At 37.8% G+C, this 25,851-nt stretch overlaps 1 protein-coding gene across 1 annotated transcript; it reads left to right on the top strand.

The window, feature by feature from the left end:
* The first annotated feature begins 4,145 nt into the window (after positions 1–4,145).
* Positions 4,146–8,283, top strand: LOC132631622 (probable 2-oxoglutarate-dependent dioxygenase AOP1). The gene is made up of 3 exons (XM_060347266.1): positions 4,146–4,641; positions 6,337–6,661; positions 7,769–8,283. The coding sequence occupies exons 1-3, from the start codon at positions 4,301–4,303 to the stop codon at positions 8,012–8,014; spliced, it is 912 nt and encodes a 303-aa protein (XP_060203249.1). The 5' UTR covers positions 4,146–4,300; the 3' UTR covers positions 8,015–8,283.
* Positions 8,284–25,851: the final 17,568 nt, after the last annotated feature.

The raw sequence follows: 25,851 nt of genomic DNA, 5'->3' as shown, positions 1-25,851 counted from the left end.
TTGTCCTGCAAAGATACCTGCAAATTAGGATAAGCATTAAAATATACAGGACCAAATGTCAAATTGGTTTAAATTGTCCCTATGAGGGATTTTTTCCAATTTTGGTTTCTACCATCTCTTAAAGCTGCCATAAAACTTTTTGACAAGCCTCTTAATATAAGTGACTTGAATGCAACCTGTACTAACCCAATATGCATGAATCTATGGGTTTCCCTATAAGGGGCTAAGTCACTTTCAGATAATAATCTAAAAGTGGCATGGTCACTATCAACCGTAATAGTTTCTTCAGTGATTTTTACCACTTGCTTAAAGACCTAATTTTTCAAAAGTACCCAATTGATAGATTAATCTAGGCTGAATTTTAGGAATAGTCCACTTATTAAGCAAATCTAATTGTTGAGGCATATCATACCTCTTTTTTACTATTTTTAATAATATTTTTACTCCTAATGATATTCATTAAGTAGATGTGTGTTGAATTTATATCACCTATTACTACTGCATACCATGACTCTAATACCATTAATTGCAGGACCGCACTTCGGGACGGTGCTATTTTCAATCTATCATATAAAATAGATGTATCTTTTCCCAAATTTTATAAAATGGGGAAATATAATTTAAGCTTCCAAGAAATCTTTGAAGCTGGGTTTTATCAATAATAATATCAGGAAATTTAGAAGCAAATTCAATACTATAACCATATACCCATATACACCCATATACAATATTTTAACTCATACACCCATATACAATATTCCCATATACTCATATACACCCATATAAACCCATATACAATATTATACATCTAGATCTAGGTAATTTCTAATCAGACTTGAGCCACCGCAAGGAGGAGACGTCAGATCTGAGCCACTAGAAAATCTTCGTCGTCAGAGAAATTATGTTACTCCTTAATCACTAAAACAACAAAATAATGGAAAAACCTTGTGTTTGCGAGTGAAATCTTCAAGTTGAGATAAAAAAGTAGCAAGCTATTCTTTCATAAGATCTGTTCTCAATTTTGCCACATTTTCACCTAACAATCGATATTGATCCTTCAATGATGATCGCAAAAACAAAATTGAGATTATTAAACAACAAAAAACATACTAATTTTTTTATTTTAAAAAAGTGAAAATAAGTAAATTTAGGTTACGAACCCTAGCTGTGGCGGCGTTCTGCAAACTTCTGATTCCCGGTCCTCCAAATCTAGATCTCTCTATCTTCGATGGTGCCGACCGCCGGCGCTGGCGTTGGGATGGCGGCGAAGCGAAGAAGAGAGGGGGGGGGGGGGGGGGGAGGATGGAGTGGGTGGAGAGAGAGAAAGAGGAAGGAGGAGGGAGTGAGTCATTTTTTTTGAAAGATTTAACAAAATGAGTCAATTTTGGTAGCATTGCTACCCTAATTGACATAGGGTGTAATTTCTCGTATTTTTAACCTTTTCTCAAATTTCTGATATTTTCAAATTGGAAAAGGGCCAAATATACCATTTTATTATGAGAAAAGGTTTAAATAAATCCCTCGTTATACTTTCGGTTCAAATATACCCATGCTGTTATATTATTGGTTCAAATATGCCTCTTCTCTGTTAAATTTCTCCAAGATGAACATCACATCTTACGTGACACTGACATTTGATGAGGTGGATGCAACATGACATGCCACCTCAGCTCCCCAGACCCATTTTACCACTCTCCTCTATTTATTCTTCTACCACTAAAATTTTCTTCCCCCGAAAATCTGATACCCTCCGAGCAATAACGAAGCAGCATTAGAAGCAGGTAATGACAATTTCATTGATTGACCCTTATTTGGATTTTCATCCTTTCGACTCCAATTCTTTTAGTATATATAACTATTAAGCATCAATTAAGAGAACACAAAAAATAGAGAAAAGCAAGAGCAAAGTGATAACCGAATTTAGCACATACGGAGGTACAATTTGCAGGAGTCTCGAGATTGGGAAGTGATGGAAGTGCCAAAGCTGCTGAGAAACACACTCTTTATTAACGTGGCTAAAGTGGGTCAATTGTACAATCAGTCCGCGAATTTTCAGAGTTCAGCTGCTTTGAGTGTTCTCACCAAAATTGTGACAATCGTGGTGGAGGAAAAGGAAATTTTAACGGTGGAAGAACAAATAGAGGGGAGGGGCAAAATGGATTAGGGACGCTGAGGGGCAAAATGGATTAGGAGCACTGAGGTGGCAAGTCACGTGACTTTTACCTCATCAAATGTTAGTGCCACGAAGGATGCGATGTCCACCTTAAACAACCTTAACAGAATAGGGTATATTTGAACTAGTAGTATAGCGGTATATTTGAACCGAAAGTATAACGAGGACTATATTTAAACCTTTTCTCATAATACAGGCCACAGGGATATATGGCCCTTTTCCATTTTCATATGGGCAATTCGCAAGAATACCCTTATTTTGGGGTGACCTTTAATTTTTGCCCCTCTAATTGGTGGTCTTTAATTTTTGCCCTTCGCCTAGTATCATCATGTTTGGGGTTTGAACTCCGGCTCAATCGAATAAAAAAAATCACAAGACAAAGTATTATAGCAAACATAGGCCTATTCGGGCCAAAGTTAGGCTTACAGACAGAATTTTGCCTGCTTCAGGCAGAGTTTCAAACTCTACCTTAAGGTAGAGTTTTGGGCAAAATTCTGCCTCAAGGCAAAATTTTACCTTTAGGCAGTCTTGCGAATTCAAGTTCTATCTGGCGAAATTTTTTACTAAGCGGGGGTTCAAACCCGAAATATAGGAGTTTTAGGCGAAGGGTAAAAATTAAAGACTAACAATTTGAGGGGCAAAAATTAAAGACCAGTGCATTTGAAGGCCACTCCGCACAATTTTTTTTTTTGTTGATATTGGTCCAGGTCTACATCCAATTGAAGCTTCCCTAGAAAATGTAGAAACAAAAATTTCATAATATTTGGCCCTTTTCCGTTTTCATACTGGTCCAGGTCTACATCCAATTGAAGCTTCCTCTAGAAAATGTAGAAACAAAAATTCAATTTTTTTTTAATGAAGGTCAGATTTTCCCTTGAAGTTTCACAAATAAGTTATATTTCACCTTCGTTATATTTTTTTTGATATTATTTGTCCTTGTCATCCAATTTTAGGACCATACTTGCCCATGTACTCTATTTACAGGTCATATTTACCCTTTGTTCTTTAAATCCCCTTTTCCCCACCTGTATTTTCCTACGTGGAGCTGCAGTGACCTTGAGGAAAAAAATAAAGATGTCTTCCAAAAAGTTTAGACAATTCTAAAAATGTTAGTAGTATATAATGTGTATAATATAAGTAAATAATGTGTATTTTATGTGCATCACAATATCTATATGTAAAAGAAGATGGAACCAATTATAATTGATGTGGTTCACAAATTGTGGTTCCATGATTTGAGAGAGAGGGTGGGGGTAGGGGAGATGAAACTGACAAGGAGAAGATAGGTGTAGCGTAGAGGGTCGAATCACAGATGTACCCAATATTGCATGGAGATTTAAGAGCAATCTTTTTGGCACCAATCACGTTGAACTTAAACTAACAATTTTGTTTCAGTTTCACGGTTTTGCAGGCTTGAAGTTGTAGCTATTTTGGGCATATCTTGATTCTTTGTTTATTTTTTTTTCTTCTGATCTGTCATTGTTTTATACACATCAAAGAGGGAGAGGAGAAGCGAGACTCACGCATGTTTGTTAGTTTGGAGTTGCAGTATTAAATTTGTGTTTAATTGACACATTATTAATATATTTGAAGTGCCTAATAGGTAACTGTGTTGGTTGAGTTGTCTAAATCAAAATTCGTGACAAGCTAACTGGTTGTGTATGTATTTGGCCCAAAATCTTATAATTAAATTATATGTCTATATTAAATCAAGTAACAGTGAAGGATGTAGCATTTAGCGTACAATCAATCGGTTTAACTAATACCGATATGTTCAACGCAAAATATAAATATTTAAGTCAATGATCATTCAATTTTTTTTTTTTTAAAAAAAACAAACAAAATAAGTGTTTAAAGATTGAACCCGTCAAATTTAAATCTTGAATTCATCTAGTACATCTCTCTTCTTGAAATTCTGAATTCACATATTATTATTAAGCCACTTGCATTTCTTTTCCATGTAAATGGCCAATCTGTCTATATCTTAACAATCAGTAATTGCATCATAAAGTCATAAATAATTGATTTTCTCTGTATATATACCCTTGATACCAATTATGAATAGCACAAGAAACGAAATAAACAGCAAGGAGAGAAAAGAAAAGAAGAGAAAAGGCTTCCAAAGTTATGAATAAGTTTCCAATCATAGATTTTAGAAAGCTAGAGTTGAAACCCGGCAGTGAAGAATGGATTTCAGTGAGAGATGAAGTCTACAAAGCACTAGAAGAATATGGTATTTTTGAGGCCAAACTTGATGTTCCAACCCAAAGCCTATATGAAAAAATACAAGAAATTTTCAACTTCCCTTTGGTCACCAAATTTGAGAATTCTAAAGAATTTACAGGCTACACTAGCGATCTCCCTATGATGCCACTTTACGAGAGAATGGCCTTTTCGCGCATCCTAAATCCCGGTGTTATAGAAAGCTTTTCGAAGCTCCTTTGGGCTGATGGAGATCCTGCATTTTGGTACCTAATTTTCTGTCCAAAATCTCTTACTTTTTTTTTTCTTTTTTGAAAAGGGTCATATTTGTGCTTCTACTATTGAAAAATGTTTAATATTGTCTTCCTTTATATTAAGTCCATATATTCCCATAACGTATAAAAGTGGCTCCAATTTGCCCTTTATTAGTTAATTCCATCCATTTTAGTCAAAATGATATGCCAACTCACCACACCTTTACTGTGTGTACCATCACCACCAAAAGAATATGCGTAAATGGTTTATGTTGGTGGTGATGGTATATATGGTGAAAGTGTGGGTAACTTTGGGTAGTGATGGAAGAAGAAGGGTTAGTGTGGTGAGTTGACATGTCAAGTTGGCTAAAATGAATGGGTTAACGGATGAAGGATAAATTTGAGCGACTTTTGTAAGATTAAGGGGATATATGGACCGATAGTGTACTGGAGGCCAATATTGAACTTTTTCAATAATAGGGGGGAATATATGACCCTTTTCCCTTTTTATAAAAAATTATATATCTACTTCCTCAGTTCCTTTTACTTGTCTCTTGTTGATTTGACATTTTCTTAAAAAAAATTACTCTAATTTATTAAGGATTTGTTTTACTAAATTACCCTTATTAACTATGTTTTGAAAATTTAAATTTAATTACTAGTACTTTATGTAGTTATTTAATGATAAGATAATATTAAAAAAAAAACTCAATTTTTATAATTTTCTTTTAACTAAAATTAAATAAAGTATTAATGGTAGTTGGATAATCAACATCAACAAATGATAGAATTGGTTGGACTCTAGAAACCACGAAGAGACATTGGATAAACGTGGTTCAAAATGCTTCCTCCATCCTAAAAAGGTTCAATCACTATTTAAATAATTCTTGTAATTTTAACAATTGCCTTTAAAATCACTCTTAAAGACATTTAATTATGGAATATTATAATTAGTACTTTTTAAATGTCTACAAAAATATAAAATCAATATACAAGTTCCCACAAAATTAAATGGGTTATCACTCATACCCCTACCCACTAATTTCGTTAGGCCGGAAAATTATAAAAGTTGCGCTTTTAGACGATAGAATTTCATAAATTTCTACTGAAAATTTAAATATCATAAGGAAATAAGGTTGCAAGATTTTTCAACTATAATAAGTGCATAAATACTTATTATTATCCTCAAAGTAGCCGCAATAACACTACTCTCTTTTTACTCGATCCAGAAGAAACAAAGTTCCAACAAAGATAACTTGTTAGACAAAAAATCACATTAAAATTAGTACAATCACGAATTGAATAAAAAAATGAACTTTTCGGCCACGAATAGACATACGCAACATAACTTACGTTTCCATGAAAAAGTTATTCAAATGCGATGTTACATCAAACCAGATATTTGTCTTTTAAGTATTTATCACTTAAAACTGATTTAAGTGATAGTTTACCATGTAATATGTCATATTACATTATTCTTTGTTATTAAAATTCTACTCAAGAAAACTGGAAGAGAAAAAGCTTCTGTTAACTCCAAGTAGGCGTTTTGGCCATGAAAATCAAATAAAGTTGAAAAAAAAAAAACTATCTTGAGTATAAAAAACAAGTAAAAAAGAATAGAGGGAGTATTTATTAATACTAGTAAATCGAGCTATTATAAGTTATCAAATGAAAGTGTTTAAGCTGTATGTGGGTTTGATTTGGCAGTGATTTGGTGCTTACTTTCGCCAAGAGATTCAGAGAATTTGATGAGATGGTGAGAAAAATGATTTTTGAGAAATTGGGCATAGAAAAATACTGGGATGAGCACAAAAAATCAATAAGCTTTGCACTTAGCTTCTTCAAGTACAGATTGCCTAAAACTGAGGAGACAACGGTTGGAATACCTCCTCATACTGATAAAAACCTATCAACCATTTTAAGCCAACATCAAGTAAATGGCCTGCAATTTCAGACCAAAACTGGGCAGTGGCTTGATGTTGAATATTCTTCGCCTGATTCCTTCATATTCCTTGCTAATGACTGTTTGAAAGTAAGTCTCCTTCATTTTTTGAACTTCAATTTGTAGTTTCATATTCCTTTATCTTTTTATGTAGCATTAAAACAAAGATTATATGTTTATTTCGGCTGGGGTCAGGGCGGAAGCAGATTCAGGATTTAAGCTTTATGGGTATAGCCTTTAAGATTCTTAGTATGGAATACATTGTGTTTCTAAAATTATAGGTTCAAACCTAGCTACTATCTATTGTAATTTTAATGAATTTTTACACATGCTACTACCTATTGTAATTTTAATGGATTTTATGCTTCCCGTCAAAAATAGTAGGTTCAGATAAATCCGCAGCTAAATAGGTACATCCGCCCCTCGGTCCGGGTGGAGAGGTGTAACATTGTAAATAAATCTCAAGTAAGCAAAAATGAGGAAAGATCCTGAGAATTTAGAGAACATTATGTATGAGCTAGTAGATGTAGGGTACAATGGATTTCTTTTATGCCACTAGATGAATTAGTTGAATTAGATTTATACCCTGTGCCCTGGATTATATATGAGCTAGTAGATGTAGGGTTCAGTGCACTCAACATTTCTTTGTGCCACTAGATTTCAACTAGTATACTTATATTTTAAAATACATACAATTATACTAATAAAATATTTTTTCTATACAAAATTTAATTTGCTTAGCGCCTTTACTATTTTGAGCATCAAAATTAAGAGTTTATTTTATTAGGTAACTCAAATATTTTAAAAATAATTCAACTTTAAAACATTGTAATTTTTATTTTTACTGTAGCATCTCAATATGTAGTTTATATTTCAAGTAATTAAATAATAAATGAAGTACCTCCACTATCCCAATTTATGTGATATCTTTTGCTTCACGAGATTCAAACTGCATGAGCTTTGATCAATATTTTAAAATGTATTTTTTCACCAAATTGATATGATAAAAGTTGCTACTTATAGTACTTTTCATGTAGTTTTCAAATATATAATTTTTAATCTTAAAATATTGAGTTAATCTAATTCAATTTAGCTTCAAAATTAGTCAATTTAACTCTTGAAAAGCGAAAAGTATCACATAAATTGAGACAGAGGGAATACTAGTTTTTCAGACTAATGTTTGCTTGCACATTGTAGGCGCTTTCAAATGGTAGGTTGTACGCTCCATATCATCGAGTGATTATGGAAAACAAAGTGAGGTACTCTATGGGGTTTTGTGCAACTCTTAAAGAAGGATGTATCATAAAAGTACCAGAAGAACTTGTTGATGAAGATCATCCTTTGCTCTACAAGCCTTTTGATGCTTTCAAATTTGTTGAGTTCTGTATCTCAGCTAAAAGTCAAGGTGTAGCTCCCACTCTCGAGAACTTTTGTGGTGTCTAAACTTTGGCGGTCATTAGTCGGCATGCAGTCTATCTTGCATTCCACAATTTATTAAACTATCACGTACAATAAAGTATCTGTTTGAAAGCCTTATTTCTAAAAAACTACATTGTGCATGAAATATTGCATGGTTTTAATGTCTTTAGTTCTTTCTTATCATCTTATAGTATATGATTTTGTAATTTGGGAACCATTTGATTTTCTATGTTAACGTTTGAACGTCACCATCATAGTACAGTTGTTTCATGATACCAACAACAACATCAACATACCAATGTGTTTCCACAGTTGTTTCATGATACTGTAGCTAAATATTTCATTATTTAATTTCGTGCATGTTCAAATCAACTGTAGTCCCGCAGTTGTTTCATGATACCGTAGCTAAATATTTCATTGTTTAATTTCATCCGTGCATGTTCAAAACTGAACCTTCGACAAGTGGACGTTGCGCAATTACAAAGGAAATACTTTGCATCTTCAGATTTAATCACAACGACACCATTTTTCATAGTCACCAATGTGGAAGATGCATGTCTACAAAAAAAAAATTAAGGTCATGATGTATTGAAAAATGAGAACGACAACTAAAATGAAACGAAACAAAAAATGATGATAAACAATTGTGCAATTTTATTAAAAGATACTAAGAGATTGGTAACTTGTGCAACTTACATAAAGTGAAACCTTAACAAACATGCTATGATAATTGTGGTAATGAGGTGCACCAACATCACGTTTCCAAGAATGCAAACAATGTTAAACATGAAATCAAGCATTATGTGAGAGTACTAGCTAGAGAGAACTTGCACACAAATTGACTATACAATCAAATACTACTCTAATATTTATGTTCGTTGATTCATGTTGAATAATGGGTTGGGGTCGCTTCATGTGGAATGTTACACCTTGGAAAATTCCCCGTTAGCGTACAGTGAATAGGAAAGCGAAGAGCATGACGCATATGATGATTTGGTAAGTAAGAAGTAGCATTTGACGATCCTAATCGAGATTCAAAGACATTCGATGTAAAGGAAAGAGGTTGTCAAGGAAAGTAAGAGATATGTTGTGTGTCGGGTAAGGATTATGAGTGTCAAATAAATGATGGCTTAACAATGTTTTGGAGAAGAGTTATAACGTCTCTTAGATTGGTATTGAGGTGTTAAACAAGTGTCAAGAAGGTTCCATAAGGACTGGAGATCAAACGAAACGACGCGGACAACTTCGGAAAAAGCTGTGAGTTCCACGACCCCATCCACGGACCGTGAAACCTTCCACGGACCGTATACTGGTCCGTGGAATACCCAGCAGAGATGATGGTTTCCTGGTGGTGATCCACGACCAGTTGTACGAGCCGTACAATATTCCACGGACCGTACAAGTGTCCGTGGAAGTCCCGACGAGCTGAATGGGTTCTGATTATATAAATGTGTTCCCACTTCATTAAATTCATTTCCCACATTCCTTCATCTCTCTCAAGACCTCTAGAAGGTTCCATACATTTCATCCACAAGAATTCAAAGGAAATTGATGATCAACTTCATCAAACCAACAAGAATCAAGAGTGTGAAACCCATTAAAGTCATCTAAGCCAAGAAATTTCAAAGGAAGTGAGCTAGGGTTTTTGGTGCAAGAAGAGTATTGCTACTCAAGGCTTGTTCCTACAATATCTAAGGTAAGTTTTATGAAATTTTCATGATGTTTAAGATATTGAGAAGTTGAAACACTTGGATTGTTGAAGAATATAGAAAATGGGTCATAAATGTGGGAATAGTGCTATTGTTGAGTAGTAGTTTGGAATGAATCATAAATCTTGATATGTTGAGATTGTAATCACGTTATGAATGATGTTAGGAGTATGAGAGAAACATTAGATGAGAATGAATGTAACGTTGTAGTATGATCATGACTATGGATGACCATAAGAGTAAATTGTGGGAATTGAATAATGATGATGATATTATGAATGTTTGGGAGTTGATATAGAATATGGGAGTTGTATAAACAAAGGAAATGCTACCCAATTTTCTTTAGCTCTAGTAAGAACTTGTACTTGCTGCCCAACAATACTTATCCTATATCAAGATGTGAAGAACTACAATTAGTCTACAAGGGCATTCAACACGTATTGTGACATTCACAACTCCTTTCTAACAATTAAACGACGTTTCGTTCGCATTTAACCCAACTAGCGTTACAAGCTAACATGGCTAGTCGTTCTTTCATATATTGATCAAAACTTGTTTAAGCATGACTTAGGGAACTTGGGCAGTCCCTACACCACCCAAAATAGTCTCATACACACGGCAACCCAACACACACATCATTTCCATTCTTACTTAGCAATTTTCCAGTTTTAACTTGCAACAACACAACACTTTTCATGACTTTACTTTCATGAAATCTTGGAACTGTTTTAGCATCATCTTCACTCTTACAACAGCCCACAATCAGTTCAGTTTTAACTTGAATCATGGCATTTTACATTCACTACACGTTTGCAACAAAAACCAACATTCAACACACACAATTTCACTTCTAATCCCTAAAACTGTCCACGGTTTTTGGACTGCCCCTACCCCTCAACATAATTCGTTTCTTGAACACCTTAATTTACATATTCAACATGCATACAATACAATACAATGTCCACAACAACAACAATCAAATTATAGCCCAAAACAGTCCATGAATTCGTCCAAAACAGCCCCCTACCCGGTTTCATCACAACTACTCCAACTTCATGATTTTCATTCGTTTATCCAACTACAATGCATTCAATTCATTTCCAATACATGTTCAACAAGATTAAGCATGACTTCATCAGAATCTTCAACACATGATTCATTTTAAATTCGAGCAAAAACAGTCCAATAGCCAACATGCAACATCACAACCAAACTCCCACAATCTTTGTTCATTTACATATGTTGATACATATTCAATTCACTAACAATACATGCACAATGAAATCAGTCATAAACTCACCTCACACACGGCTCACTCTCTACTTCAACTACAACCACAATCCAACAACAACATGCATGAACTATACATTCAAATCATCATGCAACACAAGAAACAACAAACATTCTTACCTTTCAATCTTGTGCTTCACTTGGCCGAATTTCCAACTCTATTGAGTGCTACAATTTCTTGTTTCTCTTCAACAACTAATACACTTTCTTACACACTAGATGAGGGATAGTTTTGATGGAGAAAAACTGGAATTTCTGGGCAGATTTTTGGACCTCACTCTCGGCTAGCTCTTGGCCGAGAGTTTCCCTCTCTCTCTCTAAGTGTTCTCTCACTTTGTAGTGTTTAAATGGTGTAATGTAGTGAGATATGAATCAGATTATTTTGTATATACACTCCCTCAATGCTTTGGACATGTGTATCACACTAACTTGGGTCAATATTCTTTGACCAAGGCACTATAGTGCACGGCTAGCTATGTCCATTTAAATGGACTGATTTTTGGTCTTTCCAATCCCATTTATTAATCCAATTATGGTTAGTTTAATCCCAATTTTCCATTACTAGTTTAATGCCACACGTGAATTGTGAATAAATTGTGACTCGACACGAAACCGGAAGTTAAAATCTCTACTTCATATCTTAAGATAGTCTTGCCTTTAACTTGTCGCGCTTATTTTAAAACGTCCCGACGTATGACAATACGGGACATAACATCCTCCCCCCCTTTAGAACATTCATCCTCGAATGTCGCTTTTATCCCGTTAGGTTCTATAAGGGTTTTGGGAAGGGTTTTCCTTATTGCTAACATATAAATTGAGCAGATAATTTAACACAATCAAGTGAAGGAGTTTAATTTACCTGTAGATGTGGAAAACAAGTGAGGATATTTCTTTTTCATCTCCTCTTCAGCCTCCCAAGTCATCTCCTCCCTATTATTGTTCTGCCACAACACTTTAACCGACGCCACATCTTTTGTTCGTAACCTCCTGATTTGTCGATCAAGTATGACAATAGGTTGCTCTTCATATGATAGCTCCTCTGTTACCTGAATATCATCTGTAGGGAACACCCTGGAAGGATCACCTATATACTTCCGAAGCATGGACACATGGAAGACCGGATGTACTGCTGCCAAATCCGCTGGCAGGTCTAACGCGTAAGCAACTTGGCCTACCTTACGAATGACTTGATAAGGTCCAATGTACCTTGGGCTCAACTTCCCTTTCTTGCCGAACCTCATAACACCCTTCATGGGTGACACTTTCAAGAACACCCAATCGCCAACCTGAAATTCCAAGTGTCGACGTCGATTATCCGCATACGCCTTCTGCCGACTCTGAGCTGCCAGTAATCTTTCCTGAATAAGTTTCACCTTATCGACAGCCTGCTGAACCATATCTGGGCCTATCAGCTTAGCCTCGCCAACATCAAACCAGCCTATAGGGGATCTGCATTTCCTGCCATACAGGGCTTCGTACGGCGCCATCTGAATGCTAGAGTGGTAACTGTTATTGTAAGCAAACTCGATAAGCGGCAAGTGATCCTCCCAGCTGCCTTTGAAATCAATAACACAAGCTCTCAACATATCTTGTAGCGTCTGGATGGTACGCTCAGCCTGCCCGTCAGTCTGAGGATGAAATGCGGTGCTGAGACTCACCTGTGTCCCCAATCCCTCCTGGAAGGATCTCCAGAAGTTAGCTGTAAACTGGGCCCCTCTATCTGAGATAATAGCTATGGGAACTCCATGAAGTCTCACTATCTCCTTAAGATACAATCGGGCATAATCCTCAGCTGAGTACGTAGTCCTGACTGGAAGGAAGTGGGCTGATTTTGTCAGTCTATCAACAATAACCCAGACAGAGTCATTCTTCCGTGGAGTGCGAGGGAAACCTGTGACGAAGTCCATATTAATTACTTCCCATTTCCAGGTTGGAATTTCCATCTCCTGCAATAGCCCTCCGAGCTTCTGGTGCTCTATCTTGACCTGCTGACAATTTGGACACTGGGCCACAAATTCTGCTATGTCCTTTTTCATGCCGTTCCACCAGTACAAACACCTAAGATCATGATACATTTTTGTCGATCCCGGGTGAATAGAATAACGAGCATAGTGTGCTTCCCCCATTACCTGCTGCCGCAACCCTGCAACCTCAGGTACACATAATCTGTCTCTGTATCGTAGTACTCCATCGGCTGACATCTTAAATGGGGTCTCGTCCTTCTGAAGTGCTGTATCTCTATAACGTACCAGAACAGGATCCTCATATTGCCGTCTCTTTACCTCTTCTACAATAGAGGACTCAGCAACACCTCGTACAATAATGCTACCATTTTCAGAATCAGCCAAACGAACTCCAAGACTAGCTAGCTGATGAATCTCACGGACTATCTCTTTCTTTTCTGGTTGTACGCCTGCCAAACAAGCCATAGATTTACGGCTGAGTGCATCTGCTACCACATTAGCCTTTCCTGGGTGATATAGAATATCAACATCATAATCCTTCAGCAACTCTAACCATCTCCTCTGTCGCAAATTCAGTTCCTTCTGGTTAAAAATATACTGGAGACTCTTATGATCTGTATAAATATCAACATGCACGCCATACAGATAATGTCTCCATATCTTCAAAGCATGTATCACTGCTGCCAACTCCAGGTCATGTGTAGGATAATTTCTCTCATGTTTCCTGAGTTGTCAGGAGGCATAGGCTATAACTCTGCCGTGCTGCATCAACACGCAACCCAACCCAACACCGGAAGCATCACAATAAACAACATAGCCATCTGGCCCCTCAGGAAGAGTTAGAACAGGAGCTGTAGTCAACTTATCTTTCAATAATTGAAAACTCCGTTCACAAGCATCGGTCCACTGGAATTTGGCTGCCTTCTGTGTTAGCCTTGTTAAAGGCGCTGAAATAGAGGCAAACTTTTCTACAAATCTCCTGTAATACCCTGCCAGCCCCAGAAAACTACATACCTCAGTAGGCGTCGTAGGTCTAGGCCAAGTTTTGACGGCCTCAATTTTCTGCGAATCTACCCGAATACCATCTGCTCCAACAATATGCCCCAGAAATGCTACAGAAGTCAACCAGAATTCACATTTAGAGAACTTAGCATATAACTTCTGGAGCTGGAGTACCCTGAGTACTGTCCTCAAATGCTCTGCATGCTCTTCTTCCGATCGTGAATAGATCAGAATATCATCAATGAATACAATCACGAACAAGTCAAGGAATGGCTTAAACACCCTGTTCATCAAGTCCATGAACACTCCTGGAGCATTGGTCAGCCCAAAAGACATCACTCTAAACTCGTAATGTCCATATCGAGTCCTGAATGCAGTCTTCGGAATATCTGTCTCCCTTACCCGCACCTGGTGATAACCTGACCGCAAGTCTATCTTTGAGAAGCATTTAGCACCCTGCAACTGATCAAATAAATCATCAATCCTGGGGAGGGGATATCTGTTCTTTATCGTGATTTTGTTCAGCTGCCTATAATCAATGCACATTCGCAGCGACCCATCTTTCTTCCGTACAAATAATACTGGTGCTCCCCAAGGTGATGTACTGGGCCTGATGAAACCCTTTTCCAGCAAATCTCTCAGTTGCTCCTTCAATTCTTTCAACTCTGCAGGTGCCATTCTGTAAGGAGGAATAGATATAGGTTGAGTGTCTGGCAATACATCTATAGTGAACTCTATCTCACGTTCAGGAGGAAGGCCTGGAAGTTCATCTGGAAATACACCTGGAAATTCATTAACCACCGGGACAGATTGTAGAGTCGGTGATTCTGCTTTCAAGTCATGCACACGAACCAGGTGATAAATATAGCCTTTTCTAACCATCTTCCTTGCCTTGAGGTATGAAATAAACTTACCCCTAGGCGATGTTGTGTTCCCCCTCCACTCTATAATTGGTTCCCCTGGAAACTGAAACCGAACTAATTTGCCTCGGCAATCAACGTTAGCATAGCAAGAAGCTAACCAATCCATCCCCATAATAACATCGAACTCAGTTATAGCTAACTCTATCAAATCTGCCCTGGTACAGCGATTACATATGACTACCAAACAATCTTTATATACTAGCTCTGCCAAGACAAAATCCCCTACTGGTGTAGGTACCTCAAATGGTTCTATAGGTTCAGATTTTATCCCAATTTTACTAGCAACAAAAGGGGAAATATATGGTAATGTGGAACCGGGGTCTATCAATGCATATACATCTCGGGAGAAAATCGATAATGTACCTGTGACCACATTTGGCGACGCTTCCTGATCCTGTCTGCTGGCTAAAGCATATAAGCGGTTGGAAGGACCGCCAGGACTAGAAGCCCCTCCACGGCCTCTGCCACGGCCTGCTGGTGTCGGAATTCCTTGCCCCATAGGGCGCATAGCAACTGAAGAAGAAGAAGAACCCGCAACTGATCCCGTAGGCTGAGCTGGCCCACCTGCCCCACCCCCAAATCGACATTCCCTCATAGTATGGCCCTGACGGCCGCAAGAAAAGCAAGCACCAGTAATAAGACGGCATTCCCCTGGATGGCGTCTGCCACATCGAGGACATGGGGGTACAGGTGGTCTCATCTGGCCCGAATTCCTGTGCGTCTGGAACCCTGAAGTCATGGAGCTTTGACCAGCTCCCGAATACCCCGTGCTATCAAACCTTCTACCAGTAAATCGTGAAGGTGCACTCCGTGCCGGCTGGGAAGGATATCGACTATACTGCTGTTGGGGCTGCCCGCCCCGAAAGTCACCAGAATGATACCCAGCTGATCTAGCTCTCTTATGTTGACCCCTGTCCTGCTCCCTATCAAATCGACGCCCTCTCTGTCGACCCTCAACTCCCTGGGCATACGCCTACACTCGAGCGATATTTATACCGGGCTGAGATGCCATTGCCATGCAGCTATGAATCAAATAATTATCCAAGCCCATTACATAACGATGCACCCTATCTGTCATGTCAGCTACCATAGCGGGCGCGTACCTAGCCAGCGAATCAAACTCGATGCTATAGTCCCGAACACTTCTACCATTCTGCCTCAGGTGTATAAATCTGTCAACTCTGGCTCGCCTCATCTCTGGAGGCAGAAAATGACCCAGAAAAGCCTCTACGAACTCGTCCCATACTGCTGGTGGAGCATCCTCACCCCTGGACAACTCCCAGGACTCATACCAATTAACTGCCACATCCCGCAACTGATAGGAAGCCAATTCGACCGACTCAGTCTCGGAAGATTTAGTCACCCGCAACGTACGCAACATCTGTCGAATAAACTCCTGTGGATCCTCTGCGGGCTTTGACCCATAGAACTCTGGGGGTTTACAAGTCAGAAAATCGCGAACCCTCAAACTGTCGCGTCTATCCGCATCATCACCTCCTAACCCACGTCTGCGAGCCTGTCCCGATACCAACCTAGTCAATAACTGTACTGCTTCACGCATAGCCCTATCCTCTGCCCCTGGCTGGGGAGCTGGAGGCTCGGTTGCTGGAGCCGCAGGAGCTGGTGGTAAGTCTGTCTCCTGACCTGCAGCTGCTGCTGCCCTAGGCTCCTCTGATAGTGATGGTGTAGCGAAGCTCGCTGACTGAATTCTAATCCCAGGCACATATTGGGAATAAGCTCTAGTGACTCTCCGGGTCCCACTGGTCTCCCCAACTACCGCTTTGCCCTTCTGGGCGGCTGTCGCCTTCTTTGGAGACATCGCTGAAAACATAGCAATCTGTTAGGGAAAAATTTATCCTGATAATACAGCTCTATCGCACGATCTAGAATGAGAAGAAAAGATGACATGCTAAATGTCCTGTAGCTTCCTGTTTATAAACGTGGTGCACAACACATCGATAAACAAGACTCTACTAGACACAGTCTGTGAACACTCCGAGGATTTAACCGCTCTGATACCACTTTTGTCACGACCCAACCCCGTAGGCCGTGACTTGTGCCCGAATTGGACACTCATATTTATCTGTTAACTCTAATAATTTATAATTAGCATATCATGATCTCATTTGTATGTAAGAAGATAGTGAGTTATTTAGATTTGTCAAGTTCTGTATGCCTTAGTCATCCATCTCCCGAGGAGTTGCACTTATCAAACAACCACATTTATATATATTCCTAAGCAAGCCGACAAGGCTGCCATGATATACAAAATACCAAACATACACACATATGCAAGCCGACAAGGCTGCCATTACGACTGGGTACGCCCCAAACTTAAGTCAAAACATAAAACGCATCAACAACTGTAAACAGACCCACACCGATGTCCACAGACTTCTAAGAGTAACGACCGTATTATGTGGAGGGACAGGGCCCCGCCGTACCCAAATAAACACATACGGACACAACATAAGGAGGTTATACCACAAGCTAGCTCCGGAACAAAGGAGCAGCCCAAAATAGCTGAAGGATGATCTAAGCTGGCGGATCTCCAAAGCGAGCGTCTATACCTGCGGGCATGAACGCAGCCCCCCGAAGGAAGGGGGTCAGTACAGAATATGTACTGAATATGTAAAGCTTGAAACATAGTATAGACTTATATTGAGACACGGTACATAGGATGCATTGCAACAACAGAATTTCATAAAACTTGCCTTTGAACATATTTCATCTGTATCATTCTCATATCATTGCTATTATAGAGTTTTGTAGTCAAAGCTGCATAATCATTCTGTATAAAACATACATGACGTGTCCCGACCCTTTTTATGAGGGACTCGGTAATTTAAAATCATAGCATCATAACATAAACATAGACGTGTCCCGGCCCTTTCCTGAGGGACTCGGTAATAAGGAATATGCCCTCCTGGCCACCATCATCTCCATATCATCATATCATCATATCATCACATCATCACATCATCATATCATCATCATATATATATACATAACGTGTCCCGGCCCTCTAGTGAGGGGCTCGGTGATTAATATAATAAATGTGCGCACGAAAACGTACCCTGGCCCGGGACTCAATGAAGGATATAGCGGTAAGCACGAGCAGAATAATAAGCAACCACATATATGCAAATCATCTTTTTAGACTCAAGGGATAAGCAACTAACCCGCTCTAAGTGTCAAAATAATGTTCACCTTCAGTTCATTTCAAGTCTCATAACAAACTATTACAAGAAACGTTTTAGACTTCATGTACATATGTCACTTTAATATGGTATAGCTTTTGGAAGTCAAGTATGTCTTTAGTTGTGCAATTCTTTAAGTATAGGAACTTTCATGCATCGTTCATTAGTCACTCATACTGTAGGTACATGACAATAACATTAGTGAAATATAGATTCATAAGCCATACATGAACTAGAGAATAGAATTTACCCCAAAATTCATATCGTTTCATTCTTACGTCTAGGACATGCCAAAAGAAAGAAGGAATAGGCTTTACATACCTTTTGCGTTTAGTTGTATTCTAACTTGTACTTGCTGCCCAACAATACTTATCCTATATCAAGATGTGAAGAACTACAATTAGTCTACAAGGGCATTCAACACGTATTGTGACATTCACAACTCCTTTCTAACAATTAAACGACGTTTCGTTCGCATTTAACCCAACTAGCGTTACAAGCTAACATGGCTAGTCGTTCTTTCATATATTGATCAAAACTTGTTTAAGCATGACTTAGGGAACTTGGGAAGTCCCTACACCACCCAAAATAGTCTCATACACACGGCAACCCAACACACACATCATTTCCATTCTTACTTAGCAATTTTCCAGTTTTAACTTGCAACAACACAACACTTTTCATGACTTTACTTTCATGAAATCTTGGAACTGTTTTAGCATCATCTTCACTCTTACAACAGCCCACAATCAGTTCAGTTTTAACTTGAATCATGGCATTTTACATTCACTACACGTTTGCAACAAAAACCAACATTCAACACACACAATTTCACTTCTAATCCCTAAAACTGTCCACGGTTTTTGGACTGCCCCTACCCCTCAACATAATTCGTTTCTTGAACACCTTAATTTACATATTCAACATGCATACAATACACTACAATGTCCACAACAACAACAATCAAATTATATCCCAAAACAGTCCATGAATTCGTCCAAAACAGCCCCCTACCCGGTTTCATCACAACTACTCCAACTTCATGATTTTCATTCGTTTATCCAACTACAATGCATTCAATTCATTTCCAATACATGTTCAACAAGATTAAGCATGACTTCATCAGAATCTTCAACACATGATTCATTTTAAATTCGAGCAAAAACAGTCCAATAGCCAACATGCAACATCACAACCAAACTCCCACAATCTTTGTTCATTTACATATGTTGATACATATTCAATTCACTAACAATACATGCACAATGAAATCAGTCATAAACTCACCTCACACACGGCTCACTCTCTACTTCAACTACAACCACAATCCAACAACAACATGCATGAACTATACATTCAAATCATCATGCAACACAAGAAACAACAAACATTCTTACCTTTCAATCTTGTGCTTCACTTGGCCGAATTTCCAACTCTATTGAGTGCTTCACTTTCTTGTTTCTCTTCAACAACTAATAAACTTTCTTACACACTAGATGAGGGATAGTTTTGATGGAGAAAAACTGGAATTTCTGGGCAGATTTTTGGACCTCACTCTCGGCTAGCTCTTGGCCGAGAGTTTCCCTCTCTCTCTCTAAGTGTTCTCTCATTTTGTAGTGTTGAAATGGTGTAATGTAGTGAGATATGAATCAGATTATTTTGTATATACACTCCCTCAATGCTTTGGACATGTGTATCACACTAACTTGGGTCAATATTCTTTGACCAAGGCACTATAGTGCACGGCTAGCTATGTCCATTTAAATGGACTGATTTTTGGTCTTTCCAATCCCATTTATTAATCCAATTATGGTTAGTTTAATCCCAATTTTCCATTACTAGTTTAATGCCACACGTGAATTGTGAATAAATTGTGACTCGACACGAAACCGGAAGTTAAAATCTCTACTTCATATCTTAAGATAGTCTTGCCTTTAACTTGTCGCGCTTATTTTAAAACGTCCCGACGTATGAAAATACGGGACATAACAAAACTGTCTTAAGTTAGTAAGTTTTCCTTTAAAATAAGTTATGAAGCTATTTGTTAAAACATGAATGAAGTTTTCTTAAAAATTAAATATCTTGAAATTGCTTTTAGTTTGATGTTTATGGTCTGTCATTCTCTCTGTTGTGAAACTGCTAAAAATGATATACAATAGTGCTAAGTGCTTGATAACTTGGTTTGTGATTGGTATACTTACAGTTGTTTTGTGAAAATGATCTTAACTCATCACTAGAATCTAGTTTGTTAATTTAAAGCTTTGAAAATTGCTTAAATGTCTATACTATTTTGAAAGTGAAAATTGAATGGCTTTGATTGACTTGCTATCTTGTTTAAGTAGTTTAATGGGAATAAAAAATGGATTTAGTGTCTGTCTTATAGAAATTTTGAAACCTTGGAATTGTTATGAGAAGTTGGTTAAAGTTGAAGTCTGTGTTTGCTAAAAAATGAATTTTCATCAGTCAATGGGAAATTTATGCTTGCTTCATCTGAGATTTGCTTAATTAGAACATGAAAATGACTTTAAAGGTGTAGAACCTCACTGAATTGTAATCTTGTCTCTCTTTTACTTAAAAATAGCTTAAAATATGAATTTGTTTAACCTATCTTTATACAATCTGTTATGTGTTTTGCTCCTAATGCATCTTCATGACCTAGAGTAGAGACCATACACCCTCTAAGTCCTTTGCCTTAAATTTGTTTTAAGTTGGCATAATGTATGTAGAATCTTATCTGATTATGTGACTTAAAATGGAAAACTTAGTTTGAAATCTGCTATTTAGACCAAACTGTGTTCATTTAGATGTTGTTTGGGGCCATTGTGATCTATTTAAGATGGAAATTGGCTTTGAATGTTACTATTTGCTCCAACTTATAGTTTGACAATTCTAAGAACTTGTCTTTTGAAAACTGAGATTGTTATTAGCCAAGTATGGCCTTTAAGGATTAAAAGTTGTAAAAATGAACCTATATTTACCCTAGAATGCTAAACTGTGACCATGAGTTACATTGTAATATGTAGTTTTGATTGTTTTCCTAAGTCTGGAAATTAGGAACTAAATGGAACCTACTTCTGTGTCATGAGTTGCTCCTATATGATCCTTGTTAGTTATTGCCTTGCAACTTGGAATAGATATTGAATCTGAAATACTAAATCCTGTCCTTTTTGTTTTTTCACTCAGTCAGTCAAATGAATTGGTTATTAAAGTGGGAACTGAAAACCTTATTTGTGAACTGTGTTTGTGGAAACTGTGTATCAACCTCCTAAAACTGAAACTTTGAAAAGCTTTATTTGACTAAGTGTTGCTTTTGCTATTAGCCTAGACTGATCATGAACTTTCAGTCATAAATTGACTTCAAAAATTTTGTTTCCCTGCATTAAGTTCTGGACATGGTCTCTTATGCATTTCCCTTGGTTTAAGATGTTTATTCTTTTCCTATTTAGTGGTTAGAATACTATTTGATAAGCTTTGCTTAAAACCTATTATTTTAGACTACAACCTTAAATTGCCTATATGCTTGATTGCTTGATAAAATTTGATTATTCTTGAACCCGAAAAATCTGGGCAATTTCTGGGAATTTTGAGTTTCTGTGGGTAGTTAAGGGACGTATATGTAGAGTGAATATAGAGAAGCTTAGTGTATAAGAGTTGTATGTGGAGGGTATGCCCCCTTTATGGAGGTTTTGCTCTCCCATTTGTGTGGTATATCACTATGTATATCCAGGTATATAGGAGTTTCAACACTTAGAAAATTTTGAGAGGAATTGAGAAGTATATAAGTTGTATATCACGTATACAACCGGCTTAACACTTAGAAAACGTTTCAAGAATATAAGTGAGTATAATAGTTGTATACTATGTGTATCACAAGTATAGTAGTTAGAAGATTGGAAGAGGGGACTAGGAAGTACATTGTTGGTATATTTGGTATTACATTCAACACAAGAGATTTTGAGAAAAACAGGTGGGTATAGCAGTTGTATACCCGGTATATTACAGTCTTGATACTTAGAGAATTTTGGGATAAAAATTGTAGTAGGGCCAGTTGGGCCTGTTTACTGTTTCAGCCGATATTTGAGAAGAATATGCCTTTTGCATAAACTGCCCCTCCCTATTTGTTTAAAATTATGGGCCTAGCCCAATTCTCTTGTAATTTAACCTTTGGCATTGTAATTTTATTTATGTCTTTAAGTCAAATACTAATATAAGGTATGCCCATTTTATTTGCAAACCCCAAATCCGTTGGTAGGCCCCAACGAGGGCCACCAGCTTTCCTAGATCGAGTCAACCTCAAATACGGACGGGCAATGTATATGGAGTATACGTTGGACTTAAAATTGCATTTTTACTTCTTCGCTTGGGCTTGGTCGGCCCAAGTCCCTCAAACATTATGTTAGTACCTTTAAATTGTGATTATATGAGCTTTAAATTTCATATTGGAACCCATATGATTAAACCGTTCATTAAGGTCGCCTAAAACGATTTTCATTAGCTAATTAACCTAAGTGTGGTATAAAATTGAAACTGGATCGTTTTGGACTATCAGAAGACTAAATATGCCTGATTTCGAAAAACCTGTGGACTTAAATTGACATTTGTGGAACTTCTAGTGCTGGACTGATGCAGACTGTTTTGAAACTTTTTGGATTGATTAAATAAAATTGAGACTTGTGCAAAATTTGTATAAAATTTATATTAAAAAAATATATTAAAACTTGTATAAAATTGGGATAATATTAAGTGGATTACGGTTTATATACGAATACTATAATATGCCAAAACTATTTTCAAAACACTCTCTTTTTTCAAAATCTTTTTGGGTGAACTTACGTAGAGTCCTAGTTAGGCTAAGAGCCTTCGGGTATTAGCCTAGGTGTTCAAGTCCAACACCCATGCTCAATTTTGAGCAAAATTATACTTCGACGATTTCTTTAAAAATGTATTTTTGCATGTAAATGACATTCTCTTATTGCGGAAATCTAGACTTACACAATTTCTGCCAAAAATAATTTATAATCATAAAGACACTATTAGAACCCGTAGGTAAACCGCAATTGAGCGGATCCTTAATACCGGGGTTCCTAACACCTTCCCCGGGGGATCACCAGAACCTTTACCCAGACTTTGGTAGACTAGGTTTCTTTTAGGATAGTCGTAAAATAACTATTTTAAACGAATCCTTTTCGAATTGATTTTCCTAATTTTCCAAAAATTAGGTGGTGACTCTAAAATGTATCCTTTAGAGCACCATTAAGTGGTTGGCGGGTTTTTCTGACTTTCCCGGTACGATTCACAATCGTACTTTCCCGGGACACCTCCCTCCTTTTATGAGGTATGTGCGAACCGGTTAAACTTAGAATTTCCAGCGCCCGCTACAGATGGCGACTCCGCTGGAGAAAATCTAAGGTTCTAACCATAAGGGTTCAAATTATTTGTGTGTTTGTATGATATAAATCGTCTAAGTGATATAAATTGTTTATGTGCTTAAAATTCTGCAAAATATAACTGTCATTCATGCATGCATACTCCGCCCTGGCATTTATTTTATATTTTGTCTAGAGGATGAAGACGCGGGATGAGCTACAGTCATACCTTCACTAAAAAACACTAATATATTCTTTGGAGGTCTCTAAGGTCGAGTGGGTATGCGGTCATCCCATAGCCTTAGAGAACCCACCCCCAGCTTGTCCGCTTGGGTAACCTATGTCATTCGTTTGAAAACCACTCTAGAATCATTAGCGTAGAGCAATGCCAAATCCTTACTGATATAGCGCATATTGACCATAGATCGGTTTAGGTGTCTCAGACCTACCTGAATAGGATAGGAAAGACACCCTACTGTGTTCAGACTGTGTAAAGCCGGAAGACACTGCATCCTACTATTTGCTATTTGGAAGCATTATTGTGCCAAGTGTGAATTAAATTGTTGTTCCTGGGGGCGGGGAACTAATAATGTTTTGTCTTGCAGATGTCTCATGATGCGCAATTTGATATGGTTGTGGCTCCGCCACCAGGTTTAGTGATATGGTGGAAAGATTTGACTAATGATCAGAAGAAAGAAATTAAGAGTTGTGTAGGGCATTTGCCTTCATTAATGAATATGACTGGGGATCCGGATTTTCTAGAGATCATTACCGGTTATTGGGACAAGGACAGAATGGTGTTCAGATTCGGAGAAATAGAGATGACTCCCACTTTGGAAGAGATTAGCGATTTTTTGGAAAGTATATCCGAATAGAAACTGGCACAAAATACCCTTATCCCTCACAAAACCACTCCAAAAGAAATCAAAGACATGTGTGCTGTCAACAAAGCCAACTAGGGGTAGGGACCCACTATAGCCTTCAGAGAGTTATATGGGAGGTATTCATCCAAACAGGGGAACGAGAACCACACCCTTGAGTTTTCATCACCCCAATCCTGGGAAGCCAATCAAACACTAGCCTTTATCACTTGCCTATTGGGAACCATGGTATTTCCACAAAATATCTCCTTAGCTATTGACACCTAGGTTGTCTTTGTTCCCCATGCTGTTCTTAGGGGGGTCATAATATATGGGCTTACCAAATGTTTTGACATCATCCCCATTATCCTATCTGACATATACCGAGCTATGGGAAAATGTCGTGACCATTACTACTATTTCCAAGGGTGCAACCTCCTAGTCCAATAGTGGATACTTAAGCATTTGGATAGGAATGGCTTACCTACTCGCCGATATTCGGCCCTAAGAGAGGATGATTTGGGAGTCCCTGCTATGCCTTACGGGGTTCAGGATAAAAAAGGATGGGCTCACATCTTTTCCAGATTGAGAGAAGAACACATCAGATGTAAGGTACTTGATTTTCACTCCAAGACTATTTGTGTTAAGGGTCGGAGATGTCCGTATTTGCCACTTATGGGCATTAAGGGTATCAGACCCTATGCGCTATTGAGAGTTCTTAGATAGGTTGGTATGAGACATGTTATCCCAAATGTGGGTAATATGGGAGAGGTTGTACGAGATTATGAAGAGGGTCGCATTGTGGGAATAAAAGATGCTCAGAAAGATTGGAAGAATTTAATAAGAAAAGACAAGTTGGAGAAAGATCCAAATAGTCCAAGCCATGATGAAAATTACTATGAATGTCTTACGGCTGAGTTAGCTGATACTGCCACTCCAGGACCATATCTGTATAAATTCCCAAGGATAGGGAAGCCGCGAATGCAATCCAAGTTAGGAAGTTAGGAGAATGAAACGACGAATGGAAGGAAGAGAGATAGATCAAAGATAGAATATGATCAAGAGATAATTAAGAGTTTGACAGACGAGGCAGATGCTTCATTGAAGAGCTTGGAATGGTTTGACACTTTTGTTAAGAAAGCCATAGATACGGGGACGTCATTTCCTGACGATCAGAGGGGTCAATGGATCGAGACAGCATTGATGCCAGCATATGTAGCCATTCAGACTGCCCTTCGGAGGGCCAAGAAGGCGCGAGATGATAGAGAGCAGATTTCTGTCAGTGAAGTGGACTTTTCCAGATTGCTGCATTTACTTTAAAAGCCTTGTAATCCCACTTGGGAAAATATCATTAATGAAAAGCACTAGGATTTTATTTTTAGGAACAATACATTTGTTTTACATATGGCACAATTTTGCTTCACACGTTAGTAGCCTCGGAGCAATGAGGTATAGAAAAGCGAATTATAGATTACCTAAATGCTTACTTGATATAACTGCTTCGTTTGAAAATCATATACATTGTCAAAATTCTTGATTGGTCACTT

Source organism: Lycium barbarum, chromosome 3 (genome assembly GCF_019175385.1).
Source record: "Lycium barbarum isolate Lr01 chromosome 3, ASM1917538v2, whole genome shotgun sequence".
In the NCBI taxonomy this organism is placed as follows: Eukaryota; Viridiplantae; Streptophyta; class Magnoliopsida; order Solanales; family Solanaceae; genus Lycium; species Lycium barbarum.
The sequence above is the reverse complement of the archived record's forward strand: the minus strand, read 5'-3'. Positions and strand labels throughout refer to the sequence as shown.